This window comes from Lucilia cuprina, chromosome 4 (assembly GCF_022045245.1).
Source record: "Lucilia cuprina isolate Lc7/37 chromosome 4, ASM2204524v1, whole genome shotgun sequence".
Taxonomy (NCBI): domain Eukaryota; kingdom Metazoa; phylum Arthropoda; class Insecta; order Diptera; family Calliphoridae; genus Lucilia; species Lucilia cuprina.
In genome coordinates this window covers 63,224,180-63,249,006 of record NC_060952.1, presented here as the reverse complement: position 1 = coordinate 63,249,006, position 24,827 = coordinate 63,224,180, and the positions used below count along the sequence as shown (strand labels likewise).

Genomic DNA, 24,827 nt, shown 5'->3' with positions numbered 1-24,827 from the left:
AAATTGGCTAAAATTTATCCCCTTATGAAAAAACCTAACTCTCTTAATCCTATGATTGACACTCATTTCACTGATATTTTCGAAGTTAGTGAAATTGTTATGTCCTTAAATGGTAAGAAATCTTCAGGAGCGGATAACCTGTCCAACTTTATAAAAAAAATTGCCCCCTTCAGCCATTAAAATGTTAGTTATTATTTTTAATAACTGTCTTAATAACGGATACTTTCCTAAGCTCTGGAAATTTGGCTAATATTTATCCCCTTATGAAAAAACCTAACAATTTTCGAATTGATAATACACGCCCTATCTCTATGCTATCAAACATTGGTAAATTGTTTGAGAGAATTCTTCTGTTAAGGATGGAAAAATCTCAAATTCAGAATAGAATACCGAATAAACAATTTGGTTTCAAAGGAGGCCATTCATCTGTTGATGCATTAGTTCACTTACGCAACGAAGTGACTTGCAACTTAAGGGACCAAAAATGCACCATTGCTATTTCTTTGGATATTGAAAAGGCCTTCGATAAAGCCTATCAGTTTGGAATCATTTATAAACTTATACAAATGAGATGTGACTCCTTTTTGATAAAAATGTTTGTAAGCTATTTTAAAGACAGAAAATTTTTTGTTCAAATTAATAATACCAAATCCGAATTTGGTAATATTTTTAGTGGTGTTCCACAGGGAGCTATTTTAGCTCCACTACTGTATAGTATTCTCGTGTACGTTTTTCCCCACATCTACAATTACTCTAGGAGCATCCTATACGCCGACGACTCCCTAGTTTACGCCCATGACAGTGATCCACATATTGCACTTGCAAAGGTTCGGAATCATCTTTTAGTGATCGATGAATACTACAGGAATTGGGATAAACACTTCGAAGTCGGAAGCAATTTGCTTTCGGAACGCTTCAGGGAAAGGTCCCCGGGATGTGGTCAGTCGAAGTAAAACATTGAATCTCACGTTGAATGGCTCTGTTATCCACTTCAGGGATTATTTGAAGTACCTCGGAGTAACATTTAATAAACTTTTTAAATTTAACCAACATGGTAGATTGGTATAAAGTCTGCATTCGCTCAGCGGTAATTTATGGTTTTCCAGTTTGGTTCTCAATATGTCCAACCGTGATGAAAGAGTTGGAGGTTTTAGAGAGAAGCTGCATAAGACACTGCGTTAACGCGAATTATGAAAATTATGTCAAAAGATTTTCAAATAGGAAAATTTATGGAAAGGCAGATGTACTGACTTTAAAGCACATAATGTACTGCAATATAGCAACAAAATTCAACATAATCAAGTTTTAAAGGAACTAAAATATTTCTGTCAGATTTTATGAGAATTGGTCCATAATTGACCATACGTCTCATATAAGATCCCGTACAGAAAATTACTCTAACGCTCATAACTGTTCCACTTCAGAAAATGAATTTGTTATTTTAATGTTCAAATGTAAACATAAAACAAATAAAAATAATTTTGTTTACTTTTTTCTTAATTTGGTTATTTTTTTCGAAATTTGGTTAGAAAAAAAATTTTGTTGTGGCAACACTGAATACAATGTACGTCCACACAAGTTTCATTTTGAGTATCTTCATGTACGTATTCGCAATGAAATATAATTACGTATATTGAATACGCGTATCAAACATGTATGGACTTATTCACTATTCAATAGCATAGCTAGCTGGTATGTGTGATCCCAAATGAATAAAAACAAAGAATATGTTGGGAATTTCTTTTATTCAAACATTTCAACAAAATACCCACACGAAAAAACGAGTATTGAGTATATTATGAGTTACTCTATTAAATATATTAAATATACTCTATTAAATAATATTTATACGCATTTTCGCACAGCAGTTCTTAAAGTAAATAGAGTCTATTTACTTTAAGAACTGCTGTGCGAAAATGCGTGTAAATAAAATATAATTAACAATAAAGGTACCGGTTGGAGCCTAAAATGAAGATAGCATATTATTTTTAAATTCTTTATATAAAAAATGTTTGGTAATTTATTTCTTTGTGAAATAATTTGTATGAAAGATAAAACAAATTATTAATAAATTTTCTCCTTTTGAGGATGAGGAACCCTTGGTTTTTTGGGAGAAAATGAATAATTTTAATCACTCAGAAAGTGATTTTAATTATTGGAGTTAATTATGAGGGAAATAAGAGATATTGTTATTAGAAAAAAAAATACTTATGTTTTAGAGGAGTATGTGTTCCTTTTTTTTACTTTACCTTGTTGTATGTGTGATTTTGTATTTACCAATTTGAGGAAAAGAGTTTAAAGGTTCTTTTTTTCTAAAAACGTTATAAATGTTTCAAGTTTATTGGGTTATTGTGGATGAAATGAACTGAATAGTTCTGTTGCTAAGCAAGAAGTGCTAGATTACAAATTCTATTTTTATAATTACACCTAACTTCTTTTCCAAAACCCGAACAGTTGGTTGGAAATCTTTTATCTTCTTAAAAAAACCGTTAGCAACATTATTTGTTATCTACTTAATTATTAACATCTTTTAGTTAATGATCATTATATTTTATATTAATTATATTAAGGTAGTACTTATTTTCAATTCATTTTATATTAGATACTAACCATTAATTTACTAATATATAAAATTCAAATAGTACTTAATTTTGTATAATTCAGTTAATACAATTAAACTTAATCTACTAATAATGCTTTAATTCTAATTCAAAATACAATTCGTAACTTAATACTAATTTTAATAATCATTCATTGAATAATATATATAAAAAACAATTAAATATTGGTTTCAACATGGCGCCGACCTCGAACCTTGCCTATTTACTCCTTTTTGCTTTGATAGCATAGGACGTTGGCTAACGATTTTATAGCTTCAGCCAAGATGTGTTGATCTGGAGCGGGTGTTGTATTTGTAGCAGGAGATGCAACTGGAGCTGGCGGTTGTGGAGTTGGGTGGCGTTGTTGAAGTTGATGACGTTGATGATGACGATGTTCATAATAACGATGTTGGTGATGATGAGGGTGAGGTGGATGTTGTCGGTTTTGACGATGGTGTTGACGATGCTGCTGGTGTTGACGAAGCTGTTGGTGTTGACGATGCTGTTGGTGGGTCTCGGAGTTATCGAGACTGCGTCGACTGCTGCTGGTGGTAGTTTTCGGTCGTGGGCTGACTGTTCTTGTTGGGTGCAACAGGGTATGGTGCAATTGTGCACATTTTAAGCACGCCTCCATTGAGGTACATGACCGGATGCTGTGGCTTCTAGCCAAGCAATTAACACAGTACCCTAGTCGTTCAACTACCCTTCTCTTTTGTGGCGTCATCCTTCTAAATCTTCGACAGAACTTGAGCCCGTGATATCCTGTGCATAACACACAGTAGAACTCCTCTGAGTCTCTTGGTACCACGCTTCTCTCTTCATTAGGGCTATGATTTTCATTAGGGACCCGAGTGGCGGTTAGTCGTCGATTGGACCTGCTGTGGTGATAGATAAAAGGAAAACATAGTTCAATTAGTATATTATAGGGAAATTGTTGGATTGCAAATTTGAATATGGGTTATCAGTCATCAAACATCCTTGAAATTTGAATAATAAATTTTTATTAGGATATTTTAAATACATAATTTTTAAGCTATGGTAGAATATAAAGATAAACTAAGATATTTGAGATATAAATTTTAATTTTATTTTGAAATAGAGGATTGAACTTTAAGGTTTGAGTCTACCTGAGCTTCTTCTTGATTTAGAAAAGGTTGTGACGAACCACCATATAGGCTCTACCTTTTCGGAAACGATGCTACCTTCGTTCCGGCCGTGCTCAGGGTATAATGGGGATGGTTCTTGTTTGCACAAAAGTAGACTACGGTTCGAAACATAAGGTTTAAAATACAGGTAGCTTTTTATAATCAAATTTCAGTACATAATAAAAAAAAATTAAAACAATGATGATGATGAAGTTTACCTATTCGAAAAGACTAGATGATGTTGTCTTTTCGGTCTCAGTTACCCTCCCTACCATGCTATTATTAATGAATTTCCTAATAGGCCCTATATGCATTACCTACTTTACCTTAACATTTCATGGAATAATATGGATATTTAGTTCGACATCTTAAATGATTTATTCTTCAACAATAAGTATGGTCATTAAAATTATTAGTATTTTCAATATTTAACATAATTAAATTAATCCAATTTACAAGAAAGAATATATATATATATATATATATATATATATATATATATATATATATATATATATATTATATATATAATATATATATATATATATATATATAATTATATATATATATATATATATATATATATATATATATATATATATTATATATATTATATTATTATTTTTTATAGTTTTAATATTTGTTGATGTGTAATTATTAAAATTTTGTTAATATAAGTGAAAATGTAGCGTAATAAATTAATAAACGGAATCGTAGATTTCAGGCCTGATTTCACGAGACTCCTTTGTTGAGGTTAAAATTGATAATTGTTAAAATTTCACATATTTTTGTTTGGCTGGTTTAAAAGAAATTTATATATTAATAAAATGTGTGTTGGGATGTATATGATTTGTTCCGATTGAATTTAAATTTTGAATTTACACTTTTACTTCAATTATAACAACCAAATGAAAATAAATATTATAAATTTAGAATTTAAAAATGAAAAGTTAATATGAACAATTTAAACAATTATATTATCAAAATTAGAGTAAAAAAATATCAGAAATCTTTCCAAATTGAATTTGTAAACTTATAATCTGCAATTGTTCTTGTAATTTTAGGGAATTAACGAAAATGATGTTATGGATCAGAATATATATAAGATGTTTAAATTTACGATATTCATTACGATAATTCAAATTTAAACGTTGTACAGGTATTACCGGCTTTAATATACCAGTTCGTCGGACTATGAGAGAATAAAATCTGTATATCACGATTACTTTGGTAATAAAAGGGTTCCACACTTTATAAATTCAGTTTTGAGCACATATACGAAATATCAGATTTGGAAAATAATCCTTCAATACAGACACTGATAATTTTTTCCTTATAAATCTTCCACTAATTTATAGAAATTAAACGGGTTTTCCCGTCCTTTGCCAGATTCTCCTTTCCTTATATCCTCCCTATTAGTATGGAATGTGCAATAAACCCTCTTCTCTTAAATTAATCCACTAACTTCCCGTAATAACAATTCCCTTTTCGCTGAATCACAATGTATTCTCTCCTTTCCACAAATTCAAAATTGTTCAATAAAATTCGAATATTTAATCTTCCTTTAGAAAATTTAAATTGTAAATGAAATTTTTCCAAAAAAAATTTTAAATACAAAGACTAAACGCTACTGCGATTAAAAAAAAACTAAATTTGAAAAATAATAGAACAAATGAAAATTATCAATATTATCCGACCTCACAAAACAGATACATCTTAAACAGTTCTCAACTGCTGAAGTGGAGCTGTAAAGGGCGGATTACAATCAATAATAAAAATTCATGATCATATATCCTTTGAATGGTATACAGCCTTATTCCCATTACTCATATCCTGCAGCTCGTAATTAACTTGTCCTATTTTTCGGATAACCGTGGCCTTCACCCCCACCGGAGCTAATTTTGAATTGTAATAGTCAGCTTTTGAACTTTGCGCAAAAGATCTTCTGAACACTATTTGACCTACTTTAAATTCTTTGGCTCGCGAACGCAAATTATACAATCTAGCATTTTTATCGTAAGCCTACCTATTACTAAGAAAAGACTATCTGGAGCACAGAGGAGGAAGTTGAAAAAGATGCTTCAGGAAATCATAGTTAGTCAATCCAACGACACTCCAAAAGAAAAATTGGATTCTCTTACAAGATCTGTGGCAAAGAGGATCAGGTCTCCCGAGGAGTTGACAAATGAGAATAAACCGAAGAAGAAAAAGAGCTCCCCGTCTTCTTATATACAGTCGAAGCCAAGCCATACTTCACTCAAAGGAACCTCAAGTCAGAATCCTGCGAGTAAGGGTGACAACGCCAAGATAGATATTCCGAAGGCGACCACGTCGGCGAAATCAATCTCGAAGGCACGAGTATCTCAAAAGAAGGCCCGAAAAGAGAGGAAAGAGAGGCTAGACAGTGGAAAAGGAAAAGAGCCGCCATCTTACGCCAAAGTTGCCAGAAGAAGACACCGGGACGATCTCTGCTATGCAGTTTACGATGCCGGTAACCCGACAGGCAAAATTCCAATAGACCAACAGAGTAAGGTAGAAGATCTGGTGAACAATAAGATAGTGGACCACGCAATCGCTTCAAAGGGCAGACAACCAATAGAGAGCGTGAGCTGCGAGTTCAGCATGGGCGCGATGTTGATGAGATTGGCATCTCACCAATGTGTTAGCACCCTAAAGAACTTGGTGGAAAGTATCCCTCCTCCCTGGGACGGCGCTAAGCTGGGACTGGTAAAGAAGAGCGAGCTTCCGGTGCTCTTAAAGTCCACTGTATACATAAAAGGATGGGGCAGTAAACTGACAAGTGAACGTATACTGGAAATTCTTGGTGGTCAAAATGCTAAGCTGGCCGTGGAAAAATGGGAAGTCTTTTACAGGAAAGAAGAACCTGAGGGAACTTTATTTGTAATAGGTATCGACCAGAAATCTATGGCTAGTCTTGCCAAGAATAAAGGTAGGGCTTACTTCGCCTCTAAAGCTGTCATATTCAAAATTGGAAAGGTGCCGATTGGAAGGGCTGTTACAACAAGCCTCGAAAAGAACACTAAAAAACCTAAGAACACAGCATCAGTATCAACTACTGATAACGTTGAGAAGTCAAATCCTAAAAGCGAGGAAGTTACCACTAACTCGCCAAAAGAAGGTACAGCTGCCATTTCCAAAATCGGAGAGGCGCCGATTGAAAGGGCTGTTAAAACCGCTCCCGATAAGGACACTAAAACACCTAAGACAGTAACCAAAGCATCATTAGCAAGTACTGGCAATGTGGAGGAGTCAAATCCTAAAGGCGAGGAGGAAATCACTCACTCGCCAGAAGACAGAACAGCATAGCTCTCCAAAATTGGGAAAGTGTCGATTAAAAAGACTGCTCTTCCTATGCCTGATAGGGACACCCCAGTGCCATCAATAGCCACTTCAGGTTACCCGGAGGAGCCAAATCCAACGGACGAGGAGGTGATCACTAACTCGCTGGAAGACAGTTTAAGTGGATGACAATGATTGAAGTTATCCAAATAAACCTCCATCGGAGCGAGACGGCCACAAACGCTCTGATGGCTAAAATTAACACAGGTAAGATACATATAGCTTTAATCCAGGAGCCTTGGACGATTCGCAACAAGGTTTCTGGATTAAATCACATAAATTTCCAACTTTTCTACGCTGATACAGGGTCTCGCCCGAGAACATGTATCTTATGCCACAAGAACTTATGTTTTCTTCTCTCAACAGGATTATCTACATCGGATGCAACGGTGCTGAAGCAAGGTCGTGGCAACATATACCTTGCATCTGTTTACCTGCCTTTCGATTCTCCGACGCTACCACCAACGTCGGAGCTGATGAAACTGGTCGAAGAGGCACAAAGGAAAAATAAGAAAATTGTAATAGGTTGTGATGCCAACTCCCACCATGTAGCTTGGGGTAGTACAAACACCAATCGCAGAGGACATGCCCTCATGGATTTCCTTAATACTAAAGACTTGATAACATCGAACTTAGGTAATAAAGCTACCTTCGTCAATAGAATCAGAGAAGAAGTATTAGATATAACTATATGTTCAGAAGAGCTTATAAACGAAATTCAGGATTGGAGGGTTTCCGACGAGCACTCCTTTTCTGATAATCGGTACATAAGATTCAAAATACTACGACCGCCACCAAAGCCGATAAATTTTCGGAATAAGTCTAAAACTAATTGGACAATGTTCGGTTCCTTACTAAAGAACCGTTTATGTCAGGACACTGCTCAATGTCGAAATAAAGAGGACATAGACGCCAAAGTAGAAATGCTCACAAGTGCCTTGGTTGAATCGTTCGAGGACAGCTGCCCTCTGCGAGAGCGGAGATCTGCCCAGGAGAAACCCTGGGTAACCGGGGAGATCCGGAACCTTGGTAAGACTCTTCGCAAACTATTTAACCGGGCACGGCGTAAAAAGACCGCAGTATACTGGGATGAGTATCGTAGTAAACTTGGTGAATATAAAAAAGTTGTTCGTAAAGCCAAACGAGACTCCTGGAAACTTTTCTGTGAACAGGTAGACAGCGTAAATGACGTATCGAAGATAAAAAATTCCTATCCAAAACTCATGTCCAACCGGAATCTATGGTCGATGACACGGGCAAGAGGCTGGAGGATATGGAGGAGACAATGAAACTCCTAATAGACTCTCATTTCCCACCAGGTATATCGAATAACATAGACGAACCGATATTGGAGGAAGAGGAGGCAAACACGAAAATTGTAATTACACCTGATATGGTTAAAGGGGCAATCAAGAGCTTCGCTCCCTATAAAGCTGCAGGGCCGGATGGCATTTTCCCGGCACTCTTACAGATGGAGGCGGAACTGGTCTCCGTACATCTGTCTCTGATATTCACTGCATGCTTGCAATTCACATATACCCCCATTTAATGGCAGGATGCAAGGGTAATATTTATACCTAAACCAGGGAAACCTAGCTATGCGAGACCTAAGTCTTATCGACCGATAAGTCTTACGTCCTTCCTACTTAAAACCTTGGAACGGATTATCGATAGTATGGTTAAAAGCAGTATACCCGACAAAGACCTAAAATTTAAGCAGCATGCTTATGTAAAGGGACGATCGGTGGAAACCGCTTTAAACGAAGTTGTCCACTACATAGGTGCATCCTTTGATAGCAAACTATATACACTGGCGGTATGCATTGACATCGAAGGCGCCTTCAATAACGTGCACACTGATACTCTTATTCAATCCATAGACCAGTTTTATGTTGACCGGGTGCTCCGTAACTGGATCAACCACATGCTAAGGAACAGATGGATAAGTTGCGAGATGTACGATATAACTATCAGGAAAAGGGTATTTCGCGGTATACCACAGGGTGGCATTTTATCACCTTTACTCTGGGTTACCACGATTAATAGCCTTCTAAGGACCCTAACTGAGAAAGGACTTAGACCCGTCTGCTATGCAGACGATGTCGTAATACTTTTAAAGGGAAAGGATCCAAATTACTTGTGTAGAAGAGCTGAGGAGGCTCTGAATACGGCCTTGGGCTGGGCTCAACCGAGAGGCCTCAATGTTAACCCGGCAAAAACGGAAATCTGTCTTTTCACAAGAAAGACAAAAATTTCTACATATACTGAACCTTGCTTCCTGGATAAGAAGATACCGGTGACAGATAAAGTTAAGTACTTAGGTGTAATCCTCGACAGGAAATTAAAATGGAAATACCACATAGAGGATAGAATCAACAAGGCACATCGGTGCTGGGCGATATGTAGGAAAGCTATAGGCATTAAATGGGGTCTTAGTCCTACTATGATAAACTGGCTTTATAAAAGTGTAATTAGACCAATTCTAGCTTATGCTTCAATAATCTGGTGGACTGCTTTAGACAAAAAGTGCAATATCAAACTTCTACAGGGAGTTCAGCGTACATGCTGCTTGGGTATAAGTGGTGCCATGTGTACTACTTCAACCAAGGCTCTGGAAACGTTGCTAGATATTCCACCCATTGAAACATATTTAAGATATGAGGCGGCGCTTACAGCCGAACGGCTCTATACTTTAGGCGAACTGGCCAAAAGCGGTTATAGGACACGTCATCAATGTATACTGGACACATTGGAAGGTTATACACAATCATCGGACATGCCAGATCGTATACCAGACACAGAATATGTCGGAAACTTTGAAACGCTGATCCCAGATAGAATGTCTTGGTCAAGCGGAACATTGGAGCAAGTACCAGTAGGAGTCCGTTGTTACACGGATGGCTCTAAATTGGAGGACAAAGTGGGGCTGGGGTTCTATATTGAAGACCCAGAAACGGAAATATACCACCGCTTACCAAATCATAACACAAGCTTCCAGGCAGAAGTACGAGCAATAACGGAATGCGTAAATTGGATTAGAATAAACATGGCGCCCACAGCGCTTAATATATTTACCGACAGCCAGAAGGCAATTAGGGCGATATCAGGTGATAGAACCAAATCTAAGACAGTAATGGATTGTAAGAAAACTTTAACTGAATACTCTTCCAGAGGTAAGGTTCACATTATATGGGTACCAGCCCACTCGGGAGTAGTCGGTAACGAAAGGGCGAATGTAGTAGCTTTTAAAGGAAGGGAGCTCGAGGCAGTTAACCTGACAAACGCAAAACCATTCGACGCAACAAAAACTGATCTAAAAGTATGGGTGAGAGAAACCCATAAGGCCTCTTGGAATAATGAAACAGTGGGTAGAACCACGAAGATTCTATGGGGTGACCCTGATGAGAGCAAGACGAGAAATCTCCTCAAAATGAGCAAGTCTGAGGTTAGTATGATGGTACGTATTCTGAGTGGACACATAGGATTACGTGCACATCTATACAAAATTGGACGTGCGGATTCAGACGAATGTAGAGCATGTGGAGAGGACAGTGAAACTCTGGAGCACTTTCTTTGCCACTGTCAGGCATTCGTCGAAGTTAGATCCAAGTATTTTGGAAGTGATGTTATTCCGGAAATAACATTCCTAACTAACACTGATTGGAAGATTCTTAGGAATTACGTTCAGGAAATTGAGTTCCTGAACACTGAAAAATAATTCAGTCAGTTCCGTTTTTTTTTTTTTTTTTTTTTTTTTTTTTATAACATGATAAGGAGCGCACAACAGGCCCGATAGTGGCCTAGGTGTATTTCTTCGGATTTGATGTAGTATACATCCTCCTATCAACCTAACCTATCGTAAGCCTTATCCATCAATGACCTAATAGAATCACGTATTATCGCAAACTCGTCTTGTCTTTCCAGTTTCAAGTCCGTTTCTGTTAAAAGGTTCAGGTTGTCCAAAAGTTTATAGTCCTTACCATTTGTCATCATACCTTGTCCAAAAACAACCTCATAAGGTGTCCTACCAATTGTTTGATGTACACTATTCCTAAGCGCACAATTGACACTATCAATATATTCGTCCCACAACCTATGATCCTTACGCATATATGAGCGTAATGCCTCATTGATACAGCGATTTACTCGCTCGCTAGCATTTGCCTGTGGGATGTAGACGGCTGTCAACACATGTTGAACACCAAACGACTCCAAAAATTTTGAAAACTCCCGACTTCTGAATTGGGATCCATTGTCTGATACTATAATTTCTTGTACTCCAAAACAGTTAAAAATAGTCGTCCGTATATAATCTATAATTTGTTTAGAATTAAATTTTTTCAATGGTTTCAAAAAAGTAAATTTAGAAAAGTGGTCCAAAACTATTAAAATACCGATATGTCCTGTCTTAGTCCTAGGTAATGGTCCAATAAGGTCAACGTAAATTCTTTGAAAAGGTCTGTCTGTCTTTACCATTTGTGAGTCAAATGTTCGTTAAAGTCCTGTGAAACTACCAATAAGTCATCCAAATAGACAAATACATGTGTTTTAAGATTATACGGGATAACCATGTCCATAAGTCTGCACAACGATTGAGGTGCATTACACAGTCCAAACGGCATTCTTGTAAATTGATACAATGGCCGATTAGGGACTGTAAACGCTGTCTTAGGTCTTGAACTTTCCTCCGGTTTAATTTGCCAAAAAGCATCTTTTAAATCGATTTTCGAAATACAGTAAACTGGAGGAAGTCTTGCTAAAAGTCCGTCAATGTTCGGTATTGGGTATGCGTCCTTTATCATCACGGAATTTAATTTTCTACTGTTCAAACACATTCTAATTTTTCCCGGTTTGACTACCACAACTGTCGGAGATGACCAAGAAGAATTAGATGCAGCCTCTTCTATAACTCCCAGAGAAAGCATACGGTCCAACTCACCACAAAGTTGTTTTTCAACAGCTGGTGAAATAGGATAATGACGTTGCTTGATCGGTTTCAATAAGGGATGTGCAACCTAAACCTTCCACTTCTGAATTTGGAAACGCTGCTATAATATTATTATGTCTCTGTTTCTGTTCGTTTGTTAATATTAACTTGTCCGGATTCGTCTCTGCACAGTCCACTTCACCAATAACAGGCATAGAAATTTTGAGTCCAAATTCTGTCCAAAAGTCGAAACCACAAACTACACCATCAACCTTCAAGTTGACATAAGGTCTACTGTCAAATTCAGGTTCAATAATTGTAGCTATAACACAAGTTTTAAATTGTTTTAATTTCCGATAATATTCGCGAATTCGTTTAGACGATCTACTACTCTTGTCAATTTGACCAAAAATTCGCGCACGAGCCTTTTTATATTCGGCTACTCTTATGTGTTATGGTCTTAAAAGTGGGTGTTCATAAGTCTTTTTGTCCTTTATGTCCAAATTAATTTGTAATTCCTTTGTACTGTCCAAAATTTTGCATTCATCTTCCGCGGATGTCCGCTCTAAAATCGTCGGACATCCCTCTGTCCGTTTCCCTAACTTTTCTTGTTGCATTTGGAACAAGTTGGTTTATAGATCTCCTTGGCTCCACAGCCATAGCAGAATACACGTTTCTGTTCCATACAATCAATGTAGGTGTGTCCAGGTTTATCGCAATTCCAACATGTCATTTGTTGGATTGCGCATACATCTACACATTCTTCGTCAATTTTATCTATTTCTTCCGTTATTTCTGTTGTCATTTCTGCTAATCGTCCTTTATTAGTCCTTCGATATTCCAAGGCATGAAAATCTTTGACAAACTTTTCATGTTTTCGAACTTCTTTGCGTAGCTGAGAAACAGTAGTAGTGTCCAAATGTAACAACTCATGTCTTATCTCGGTCTTTAAATTTCGTAAAACGGTTTCGCAAAGATCACGGTCAGTCATGGGATTTCGTAATTTATCTGTCATTGACGAAATTATATCGAAATATTCGTCAAAACTCTCATTAGGTCGTTGTCTACGCCGTCGGATGTCATCAAGTATGTCAAAATCGTTATAGTCCGATTTGTGCTGTATAAGCAAGGCAGATGTCAAAGATGTCCAATCGATGTAGTTGTTCTGTCGATGGTACCTCCAGTACTTCAAGTGCTTTTCCGTCAAATAATGTATGAGCATGTTTACACAAAAGCTCGAAATCACCACCTAAATTGTTAGTGGTCAAGATGTTGACACGGTATATAAATTCGTCAATTGACATGTCATTGTTATGTCCTGTAAATTTAAGTCGCCAGTTTCGTATAATGTTTAAAATCTTATCCGCACAAAACGGATCTTGCGGTGAACGAAATTCTGAGTTGGAGGATGTACGTCTGATGTTTTCGGTATTATCTGATTGGGTATTTGTCGCTGATTGAGTATTCAAATTATGAAACATGTTCGTTAATTCACTTGTCATGACTGACATCATTTCCGAAAGAAAAGATGACAGTGATTGTGCAATAATAAGTCTAATCTGGGTATCATTAATTTCACTATTAGAACTAGTAGTTGGATTTGATTTTTGCACTGTCTGATTATTTGTTGTCTTACGATTAGCTCGCCCTTGTGAAGGTGTTCCCTGATTATTATTGGAATTTCCCATTTCAACTGTGAAGCTAAGTGGAAATAATTAATTGACAAAAAAAACTTATTGAAAAATTATAAAAGAAAAATTATTAAAAAAATAGATAAATTTAATGATACATTTTGTTATATTTGAAAAGTGAACGATATATGTTTGTATATATATTATATGTATATATTTTTTTATATATATATTTTTTATTTTTTTTATAGTTTTAATATTTGTTGATGTGTAATTATTAAAATTTTGTTAATATAAGTGAAAATGTAGCGTAATAAATTAATAAATTATATATATTTTACAATTTTTACTCACTCACCGGAATCGTAGATTTCAGGCCTGATTTCACGAGACTCCTTTGTTGAGGTTAAAATTGATAATTGTTAAAATTTCACATATTTTTGTTTGGCTGGTTTAAAAAAATTTTATATATTAATAAAATGTGTGTTGGGATGTATATGATTTGTTCCGATTGAATTTAAATTTTGAATTTACACTTTTACTTCAATTATAACAACCAAATGAAAATAAATATTATAAATTTAGAATTTAAAAATGAAAAGTTAATATGAACAATTTAAACAATGATATTATCAAAATTAGAGTAAAAAAATATCAGAAATCTTTCCAAATTGAATTTGTAAACTTATAAGCTGCAATTGTTCTTGTAATTTTAGGGAATTAACGAAAATGATGTTATGGATCAGAATATATATAAGATGTTCAAATTTACGATATTCTTTAAAGTAATATTATCATAATTCAAATTTAAACGTTGTACAGGTATTATCGGCTTTAATATACCAGTTCGTCGGACTATGAGAGAATAAAATCTGTATATCACGATTACTTTGGTAATAAAAGGGTTCCACACTTTATAAATTCAGTTTTGAGCACATATACGAAATATCAGATTTGGAAAATAATCCTTCAATACAGACACTGATAATTTTTTCCTTATAAATCTCCCACTAATTTATAGAAATTAAACGGGTTTTCCCGTCCTTTGCCAGATTCTCCTTTCCTTATATCCTCCCTATTAGTATGGAATGTGCAATAAACCCTCTTCTCTTAAATTAATCCACTAACTTCCCGTAATAACAATTCCCTTTTCGCTGAATCGTATCTCGGCAGTTCGTACATTACCATCTGAACCGGAACAAGTTTTTTCAATTCGGCCAAGATTCCACTCGTGAGGCGGCAGTAGATCGTCCATAATAATGACTAAATCTCCAACCTGCATATTTTCAGATGAGGTTTTCCACTTATACCTTTTATGATGTGATTTAAGATAATCATTTTTCCATCGTTGACAAAATTGATGATGTATAACCTCCAGCTTTTCCCATCTATTTATTACCGTCATATTCGAACAATCTTGTTTAGGGAATGCCATCAAAGGGGCACCTCTTAAAAAATGTCCTGGCGTTAGAGCTGTGAGATCTGAAGGGTCTTCTGATACTGCTGATATAGGCCGGGAATTGAGTACTCCTTCTATTCGTGCTAAAATTGTGGCGAATTCCTCAAAGGTGAATTTGTGAGCCCCAGCAATTCGTTTAAAGTGATATTTGAAGCTTTTTACGGCTGCTTCCCAGAGGCCGCCCATATGAGGAGCATGAGGTGGGATGAATTTCCATTCAAACCCATGTGTTATATATTTCTGCGCTACATCTTGGGCACTATTTTTAACAAACGCAGAAAATTCTCGTTCCAGCGTTCTACTAGCACCTAAGAAATTTCGTCCATTATCCGTAACTACCCTTTGGGGGAGCCTCCCAATGAATCGAGCGAAGGCAGCTTGGAATGCCGCTGAGGATAATTCTGAACATGGCTCTAAATGGACAGCTTTCGTGCTAAAACATACAAATACACTTACATATCCTTTAGTTATTGGAGATTTTCTTAGAATCGACGTTTTTAACTCAAAAGGTCCAGCAAAATCAATACCTGTTACCTGGAAAGGAAGAGAGAGATTACATCTTTCCAGTTACGGATTATTTTCTTAATACGAGGTTTTAGTCTGAATATGAGAAATTCAGTTTGTATTATTCGGTACATTTGACCGCATTCAGCATGAAAGAGAAACTCATGCAAATGGTGTAAATATAATTGGCAAAATCGGGAGTTGCCAGGTAAAATTATGGGATAACGTTCGCCATATGGTAGTGATGAATGAGCTAATCTACCATTTACTCTCAAAATTGAATCTTTATTTATGAATGGGTTTAAACTTTTCAGCGTACTTTTGTTTGAAATATCTTTTGATTTACTTACGCATTGATATTCTTCGTTATAAAATGTTTTTTTAACTAAAACAATTAGTCTTGACTTTACAAATTTCATTTCATTTTGTGTCAATGCAATTTGAGTATTATGTTTTAAATTTTTACGCATTTTCTTATTAGTATTATGGAAAAATCTAAAAATGTAGCATATTACCCGTAAAGCTCTGCCATATGATGAAAAATTGTCTAGGATGTCATCCATTTCAAGCTGAACGTTTAGAGATTGTATTTCTTTATTTTCTGGGTTATTATTTAATATATTTCGTTTAGGCCATTCTGATTATGGTTTTTTTTAACCATGATGGTCCATTCCACCAAAGTGAATTATTTACCAAATTTTGTGCTTTACAACCTCGTGTGCCCAAATCAGCTGGATTATCATGTGTTGGAACATGTCGCCATGTGACATTAGTCATTAATTCATGTATTCGTGATGTTCTGTTTGCCACATAAGTTTCCCATGATGAAGGTGGTTTTGATAACCATCCAAGGACTTTAGCTGAATCTGTCCACAAATATATTTCGCTTTTACTGAAATTAAGAGAGTTTATTACGTAATTAACTAAATTTGCTAATAACACTGCGCCATTAAGCTCTAAGCGCGGGAGGCAGACAGTTTGTAAAGGGGCAACTTTACTTTTTGCTACTAGTAAATTTGAGAATACATTTTGAGTTTTTGTTTGACACCTAATGTATACAGTGGCACAATAAGCAGATTTCGATGCATCACAGAAACCGTGAATTTGTATTGTATCATTAGGCATAAGTTGAATCCAACGGGGAATTGATATTAGTTCAACTTCAGATAAGTCTTGTACTAAATTGTTCCAATTTTGTAGAGATTCCTCAGAAACTTCTTCATCCCAGTCTTTACCTTCTAACCATAACTGCTGCATACATATTTTTGCTCTGATGACTATAGGGGCTAGCCATCCAGCTGGATCAAACAGTTTTGCGACTGATGACAGAACTTGGCGTTTTGTTATTTTCGTAGATGGACTTAGTGCTGAAAAAGTATATGTAAATGTATCTGATATTGCTTCCCACTTTATGCTTAAAGTTTTTGTGGAGCTAGTTTCATGAAACCGTAAAAAATCGGAATCATATATATTGTCTTTTGGTAAATCTTCCAATAACTGTGTATCATTTGCTGTTATTTTCTTGAGTAAAAATCCAGCAGACTTCAGAGTTTTAATTAATTCATTTTGTGCCTCTCGAGTTTCTTCAATTGAAACCCCTCCAGTTAATATGTCATCTACATAAGTCTCATACTTTAAAATGGATGATGCTTTGGGAGATTCCGCTTTTGAATCTGACGCTAGTTGATGTAACGTACGAATTGCTAGAAAAGGCGCGCTATTCACTTCAAACGTAACAGTTTTCAATTCATAACCTTTGATAGGGCCATTTTTTTCAGGTTGATATAATATTCTTTGGAATGCTCTATCATTTGGATGAATTAGGATTTGACGATACATTTTCTGTATGTCCCCACTGAACACGTATTTATATCTTCCCCAATTCAGAATTACTGTTATTAAGTCGTTTTGAATTGTTGGACCTGTATACAGAACATCGTTTAGAGAAAAGTTGATATAATATTCTTTGGAATGCTCTATCATTTGGATGAATTAGGATTTGACGATACATTTTCTGTATGTCCCCACTGAACACGTATTTATATCTTCTCCAATTCAGAATTACTGTTATTAAGTCGTTTTGAATTGTTGGACCTGTATACAGAACATCGTTTAGAGAAAAGTTGGATTTTGTTTTCCTAGAGGCATTGAACACAATTCTCACCTTTGTTGTTTTATGGTCAGGTCGCACGACCGCATGATGGGGCAAATATAAGAGCTAAATTTACCTTCATAATTAATTTCAGTTGATGTTGTTTCTTCCATGAGGTCTAGAGTTAAATACTCGTCTAAAACAGATTTATATTCAGCTTGCAATTCATTATTTTTTCCTAAAGTTTTTTCCATACTGGCATATTGAGCTAATGCAATAAATCTAGATGATCCTAAATATACTGATTCGTGATACTCTTTTTTAAAAGGTAACCTTACAATATATCGTCCATCTTTGTTTCGAGTAGTTGTTTGAGTGTAAAATTGTTCAACAAAATCATCTTCTTCTGACGTAAGGCGAATTTTGGGTATTTCTACTTGCTCCCAAAATTTTCTCAATAGTGTACTGAGTTCTGAAGATTCTGATGAAGTAACCGCAGTTGAGAATGATTGAACAGTTTCAGCTCTTATTGGTCCGCTAAGCACCCATCCAAATATAGTTTTATAGGCTGATGTTTGGCCACATATATTTTTCTTTATGCCTTCTAGATTCAGATAATGTTCATAATCATTACCAAGAATAAGATCGATTTGGGAAGATTTATTAAAATTTGGGTCAGCTAAGTCCAATTTCTTAAGTTCTGCAGAATATGGGACTTTAAACGTAACTGCTGGTAGTGTATTAGTAACACTCGACAAGACGATTGCCTTAATTGGAACTCGTAGGTTATATTTCTTTGCATATAAAATAAATTCACACTCTTTTTTTGCGGATTGTTTTTGACCTCCTATTCCACTAATTTCAAAATGAGAATTTCTATAAGGCAACTTTAATTTACTTCTTATTTTTTCTGTAATAAATGTTCTTTGGGAGCCTGGGTCTATCAAAGCTCTTATCGTAAAGATTTCTCCTTGATGCTCTATTTGCATCAAAGCTGTACGCAATAAAATAATTTCGTTGCTAGACGAGCAGTTTGCCTGAACGCGTTGTGAAGTAGTTGCAGGTTCATCTTTGTAAGAATTACTCGTCTGTTCAGCTTGTGTATTTGTATTTTGAATATTATTTTTAGTATGGTTACTATTACCATTGTTTTGAATATTTTCAGAATTTTGTGGTGTAATTGATGGTTTGTGTGCAATATGCAATAATGAATGGTGATCTTTCTTACAGTAAAAACATGTTCTTTTACTTCTACATTTCGTCTTAATATGTGAAGGACTTAAACAATTGTTACATATTTTATTTTTGAAGACAAAATCTATTCTTTGTTGCGTTGAAAAAGTTTTGAATTTTGGACAATTCCTTAAATAATGTTCATTATTACAGAGTTTACAATTCGTATATATGTTTTCTTGCGATGTATATGTTTGTATATGAGATTTTTTATTGGAAAGAGTAAAACTGTCTTTTGTTGTTTTAATGCCTGTTAGTCGCTCTACCGCTTCATATCTGTCTACTAAAAATTGTGACATTTGCGACCATTTTGGTAATTCACGAGGAGAAGTTAAAGATTGTTCCCATAATGCTAGAGTACATTCAGGTAATTTTGTTGATACTAAACGAATTAAAATGGGATCCCAACTATTTACTTCTACTCCTAGCGTACTAAGTGTTGCTAATGAATCGTTTACTGACGACTGTATTTTTCTTATGGACTCACTATCTTCATTAATTGCGGCTGGTATATCAAACAATATTTTGATTTGGTTATCGACCAAAACTCGTTTGTTTTCGTATCTAGTTTTTAACGCATTCCAAGCTAACTCAAAATTATCATTGAACAATGCATATCGTTTTACTATAGCTCCTGCTTCACCTCTTGTTTTGTTTCTGAGATGATATAATTTGGTTACAGGAGTAAGTTTTGAATGATTAATATAAACTGCAGTGAACATGTCTCTAAACGAGGGCCATTGTTCATAACTACCTTTAAATATTTCTGTGTCGCATGGTGGGAGTTTAATACAGATACTTGAACTATCGTTCACGAATGATCATAGGGTTATAAACGTTTAATATTTTACAACAGTATATTAATTTTTATTAACAAAAATGTTTTCTGTATATTTTTTTGTTATTTGTGTTTTGAGTGGCTGTAGTATGTATTCTTAGTTAAATTTTGACTTTAACTTTTAAATACATATACTTTTTAATTTTATTCTACTTATTAGGCAGAATAAACACCACAAACGTTATTACACATACACTTTTATTCTTTTAATTATTTTTCAAATTTCGAAATTTTTATAACTCTGTTTTCTATTTTTGGGAATTTCGTTAATAAGTAAACCGGACTTGCGAACCCTAATTGTAAACTGAAACTGCAAACCCTATACTTGTTTACTTTAATTCTCTTTGACAAGACTTGAATATAACAAAGGTACCGTTTTTTATTTTTATTATTTTCTTATTACCCAGCAAACAATTAAAAGAAATATAAATGTATTGAATTTATGTTTATAATCTTTAATGATCGTATGAATGGTTAAAAATAACGATTCTTTATCTTATTTACATTAAATAATTTTTTTAAATATATAAAAATTGCATACAATCACGATAAAATTTTAGCATCACTAAATGTAGTTTTTTTTCAATTTAATTGTTTGTTGGGATTATTTCATTTTTTTTTCAAAATGTGTTACAATCAGTTCAACATGTAAGAGAGATAATGAAAGAACTTTAAAACCGAAATGTAATAAAATTTGCTTATATTTTTTGATTTTCAACACATACGTTTTTTTATGAAAATTTTAAAAACTCTTGCTTATATTCAAGTCTTCACTTTTCACTAGCTTTTTTTCAAAGACCGTATAAATATTTTAAAGCACATTTATTTTTAACAAAATTTTATTTATTTGTACCACTTTTTCAATTTAGTATAGTTTACAATATATTTTTCTTTATTAACACTTTTTTCGCAAATTAATTACTCACATTAAATATTCGAGTGTAAAAATAATGTAAAAATTACTTACTTTAGATTTGATGAATTGCTTTCTCTTACTTCGTTTGAGTGTACTTGCTTTTGTTCTTCCTTCCTTCTTGTTGTTGAGATGTTCTCTTACTGACATGCCCTTGATGTTCTCTCTTGATGAATGAGTGATGTTTGCTCTCTTGATGAATGAGTGGGAGAGATACAGAGATTCTCCTATTTATGTTTTTAAATTGAACTCTTTTTTTCCCGTTTGATTTTATTTGTATTTTTCTTTTTGCTTTATTTTATTTTTTTCTTAATTTTTTCCACATTTAATATGTACTTATATATGTATGCATGTATGTACACTTTATTTGCTTGTAATAACACAATTAGGGTATTCATAAAATAATTTTTTTCTTTTAATATTCATGTAAGCTTATTAATTTTCAATATATATACTTTTGTTATATTTTTTTTTTTTTGTTTTAAAGCGGCACTTTTTTATGTACTTTAACATTTTTTCCTTTTATATACTTTTATATATAAAACTTTAAAAATAGCGGCACTTTTTTTATGTATTTTAACATTTTTTCTTTTTATATATAAATCTTTAAAAATAGCGGCACTTTTTTTCTTGATTTTTTCTATAGCGGCACTTTTTATGTATTTTCTGATTTTTTTTATAGCGGATCTTTTTTTATTTTATGTGTTTTCTGATTTTTTCTGATTTTTTTTCTTATAGCGGCACTTTTCTCTTTTTATGTATTTTAAAAATTTTTTCTATTTTTTTTTAAATTTTCTGATATAATTTTTACCTTAAACTTTATATTTTATCATTTTTTTTCCACAATGCCGACGGCTTTTTCACTTTTAATTTTTGATTTTTCAATGCCGACGGCTTTTTTTCCACTTTTACTCACTCTTCCTTTCTTTTTTTATTTTTCTTTTTTTAATGCTTATAGCATCAACATGTAATTTGAACTAATTGAGTGTAAGAATTCTTTTTTATTACCTCATTATGTTGATCGAGTTGATTTTGGTGGTTGTTTTTAATCTTCTCTCTTGACTTGTGTATTGAGGTGACCAGATCAGTTTCTTCGAAGGACCATGTGTTACGGTTACTTTCCGTTGATGAGGATTCCGTCTAGCTCGTACGTCTTCCCAGGAGGTTCCAACCCTTACTCATCAAACGTGTACCCGAACATGAAAACAAAATCAAAAAAAAAGGAAAAACAAAAAAAAAACTGAAACTAAAAGCAAATACTGTTCACCACACACACAACATTCTCTAGAGACAGATGTCAGCCTCTTTTACTGCCCTCCCAACCTAGTCGCAATTCTGTTCCTTAGATTTTTCCAGCGACCCAAAATCCACTCCCACTTACCTGTCCATCACTTCATTTACCTTTCAATATTAAGCCATCATCATTATTTCTAATTCCAATTTCAATACATATCTTTATTTATACTTATTAAACTAACAAAGCTAAATGTTGAATTTTTTTCTCTTATACTAATCTTATTAAAACTATTTTTTTTTTTAATAAAATATAACAATAAATAATTAATCTTACACGATTCTATTTTCCCTCACAAAGGTTTATTACAGCCGTCAATCTTTTTTCTTGTTGAACCAAATAAAAAAAAATATCAGTATAAACATATCTCACTTTATACGTTTTTATAATTTTACAAATTTACCAGTCTCACTTTTCCTTTTTTTTTTCAGACCTCTATTTAGGGCTTAAGCTACTTTTATATTCTTCCGTTTAACTATTATTTCCTAGCCTAAAGGAGCTCCCTGAGGTAGTACTTCACTGTCCCTGCCACTATGCCGGGCTTAATTTAAATTCCGCTTCACTTAAGCTCTAGGAGAGAACTCTAACTTCTTATTTATCGTAATCTCTGAGATACACCTATACTCTACAATTTTTTTTATTAGGTTTGCGGTTATCTTAACCTTTCTTTTCCTGGCTTTCAGAGGGAACACTGTACTTAAACAAAATTAACATACACATAAATACACACTCTCGACAGACTTACAATTTCAGACACATCACTTTATCTTAAATCTAACTTAAGCATAAATATATTTATACGTTTCCTTCTTTATTTTTATATCTACGGTTTCGTTTAATACGTGGTGTCGATTGGTACAACGATTTTTTTTGTGGTATTATATCGTTACACAGACTTTAGATATTCTCTTGCTTTATAATTTCTTGCACTATACAAACTTTACCTAGTCGTTATAAAAAAAAAACTTCAACTGCATTTGATTCTCCTGGTTCTTTTGGCAATAACTAGTATATTATTCTCCTTTCTTTCTTTTTTTTTTTTGCCCTTTTATGAAGTTTTCAGCACTTAGGTATATATATGTTAAGGTATCAACGCAAAAATTTTACCTGGCTATTTCTGGAACACTTACTCCTCTGTCTGTCCCACGGATATACGTATAAATAGCCAGCTATAAATTATATAAATATCCGCTGTCATATTTTGTATAAAGGATTTTTAATTTTTTTTTTTATAACTCACGTAATAAATCCAAGATTAAATTTTTTTATGTTTAATTAATTATTACTTTCAAGATGCAGAAATTCTACTTTCTTCGCTTTTCTTATTCTTTTACACAACCAACACAGTAAACCGTTTAATAGTACATTAGCTTATGCGATATTTTTTTTAACCTCAATCGCTTAAATACTGGCTACCATATACTTTATTCGCGGATTTTCGCCATATACTGGAAATTTTAACTGTTGCCAATTTTCCTACCGCCAAATTTACAAGAAAATACATACGAATTCCCCTTCACTTTATTTAAAAACATTATTTATTTGAATTTCTGTGCCTGATGCCAATTATTATTATTATTATCTTCATATTTCCTGAATTCTTATTACCCCTTAAATGATATTCTTTCCTATCTACTGCCCTATCCTCATAACCCACGGTATCTGTGCGATATACTCTGGCGATATTATTATCAGGAGCTCATAAATTTTAAATAGTATTTTCATTCATTCATGATATTACTACTATTTGTTTTTTATTTTCCGTTTCCCTATTTCCCTATATACTTCAATGAAAATACAGCATTGTTGAATATCAATACCTGGAGTTGCCACCTACACCTATTTTTAGTACCGAATACAACACTACAATACAGGCACACACATACTATCTCATATACACACTTCATTTTTTTATTTTGCATTCAATCAGACGCACATGGAACATCAAAAACATTAAAGAAAGAAAAATTCAACTACTCCACGAAAAACCACAAAGACAAAAAAAACACAAATTTGCAAACACAATCAAACAAAGAAAAACATTCAGCAATTAACATTACAAACAAAAAAACCTTGGGAACACTAATTATACACGCAAACACCAGAAAGGAAACAACAACAAACCACTGCACAATCCCAAAACAACAAAACCAACAACTGAACAACCAAATACACAACAAATCAAGAACAAAAGACAAGCTCCTGGTTTTTATCAGAAACCCCCGCACCCACGCACGAATTCCTACGCATAGATTCCCCATTTGCCAAACAATACACCCGCAACACATGAAATAATTTGTACGAAAGATAAAACAAATTTTTTTTTAATTTTTCATTTTTTTTTGTTTGATTTTTCAATGCCGACGGCTTTTTTTCACTTTTACTTACTCTTCCTTTTTTTCTTATTTTTCTTTGTTTAATGCTTATAGCATCAACATGTAATTTGAACTAATTGAGTGTGAGAATTCTTTTTTATTACCTCATTATGTTTATCGAGTTGATTTTGGTGGTTGTTTTTAATTTGTGTGATTTTGTATTTACCAATTTGAGGAAAAGAGTTTAAAGGTTCTTTTTTTCTAAAAACGTTATATATGTTTCAAGTTTATTGGGTTATTGTGGATGAAATGAACTGAATAGTTCTGTTGCTAAGCAAGAAGTGCTAGATTACAAATTCTATTTTTATAATTACACCTAACTTCTTTTCCAAAACCAGAACAGTTGGTTGGAAATCTTTTATCTTCTTAAAAAAACCGTTAGCAACATTATTTGTTATCTACTTAAATATTAACATCTTTTAGTTAATAATCATTATATTTTATATTAATTATATT

The 24,827-nt window shown here is 33.8% G+C and overlaps 3 protein-coding genes across 8 annotated transcripts; all 3 read right to left on the bottom strand.

The window, feature by feature from the left end:
* Positions 1–2,302: 2,302 nt before the first annotated feature.
* On the bottom strand, positions 2,303–23,010 carry LOC124419384 (uncharacterized histidine-rich protein DDB_G0274557-like). 6 transcript variants are annotated; one of them, XM_046948548.1, is made up of 2 exons: positions 21,711–23,010; positions 2,303–3,478 (listed from the first exon to the last, which is right to left on the bottom strand). In XM_046948548.1, the coding sequence occupies exons 1-2, from the start codon at positions 21,713–21,715 to the stop codon at positions 2,824–2,826; spliced, it is 660 nt and encodes a 219-aa protein (XP_046804504.1). In that variant the 5' UTR covers positions 21,716–23,010; the 3' UTR covers positions 2,303–2,823. The 6 variants fall into 6 exon arrangements, with proteins under 6 accessions (XP_046804504.1, XP_046804505.1, XP_046804506.1 ...); XM_046948549.1 differs by lacking the exon at positions 21,711–23,010 and adding an exon at positions 20,757–21,219; XM_046948550.1 differs by lacking the exon at positions 21,711–23,010 and adding an exon at positions 20,757–21,219 and having other exon boundaries at positions 2,303–3,475.
* On the bottom strand, positions 16,254–17,480 carry LOC124419383. Its single transcript, XM_046948545.1, has one exon. It carries the CDS (start codon positions 17,463–17,465, stop codon positions 16,254–16,256), a length of 1,212 nt encoding a protein of 403 aa, XP_046804501.1. The 5' UTR covers positions 17,466–17,480.
* Positions 17,595–20,508, bottom strand: LOC124419382. The gene is made up of 2 exons (XM_046948544.1): positions 17,791–20,508; positions 17,595–17,720 (listed from the first exon to the last, which is right to left on the bottom strand). Exons 1-2 carry the CDS (start codon positions 19,671–19,673, stop codon positions 17,666–17,668), a joined length of 1,938 nt encoding a protein of 645 aa, XP_046804500.1. The 5' UTR covers positions 19,674–20,508; the 3' UTR covers positions 17,595–17,665.
* Positions 23,011–24,827: the final 1,817 nt, after the last annotated feature.

Coding starts and splice junctions, on each gene's coding strand:
- LOC124419383 (XM_046948545.1), bottom strand. CDS start 17,465: ATGTATCGTCAAATCCTAATTCATCCAAATGATAGAGCATTCCAAAGA.
- LOC124419382 (XM_046948544.1), bottom strand. CDS start 19,673: ATGTTCACTGCAGTTTATATTAATCATTCAAAACTTACTCCTGTAACC. Junction 17,721..17,790: donor CTGACCATAAAACAACAAAG/GTGAGAATTGTG, acceptor TTCTGTATACAG/GTCCAACAATTCAAAACGAC.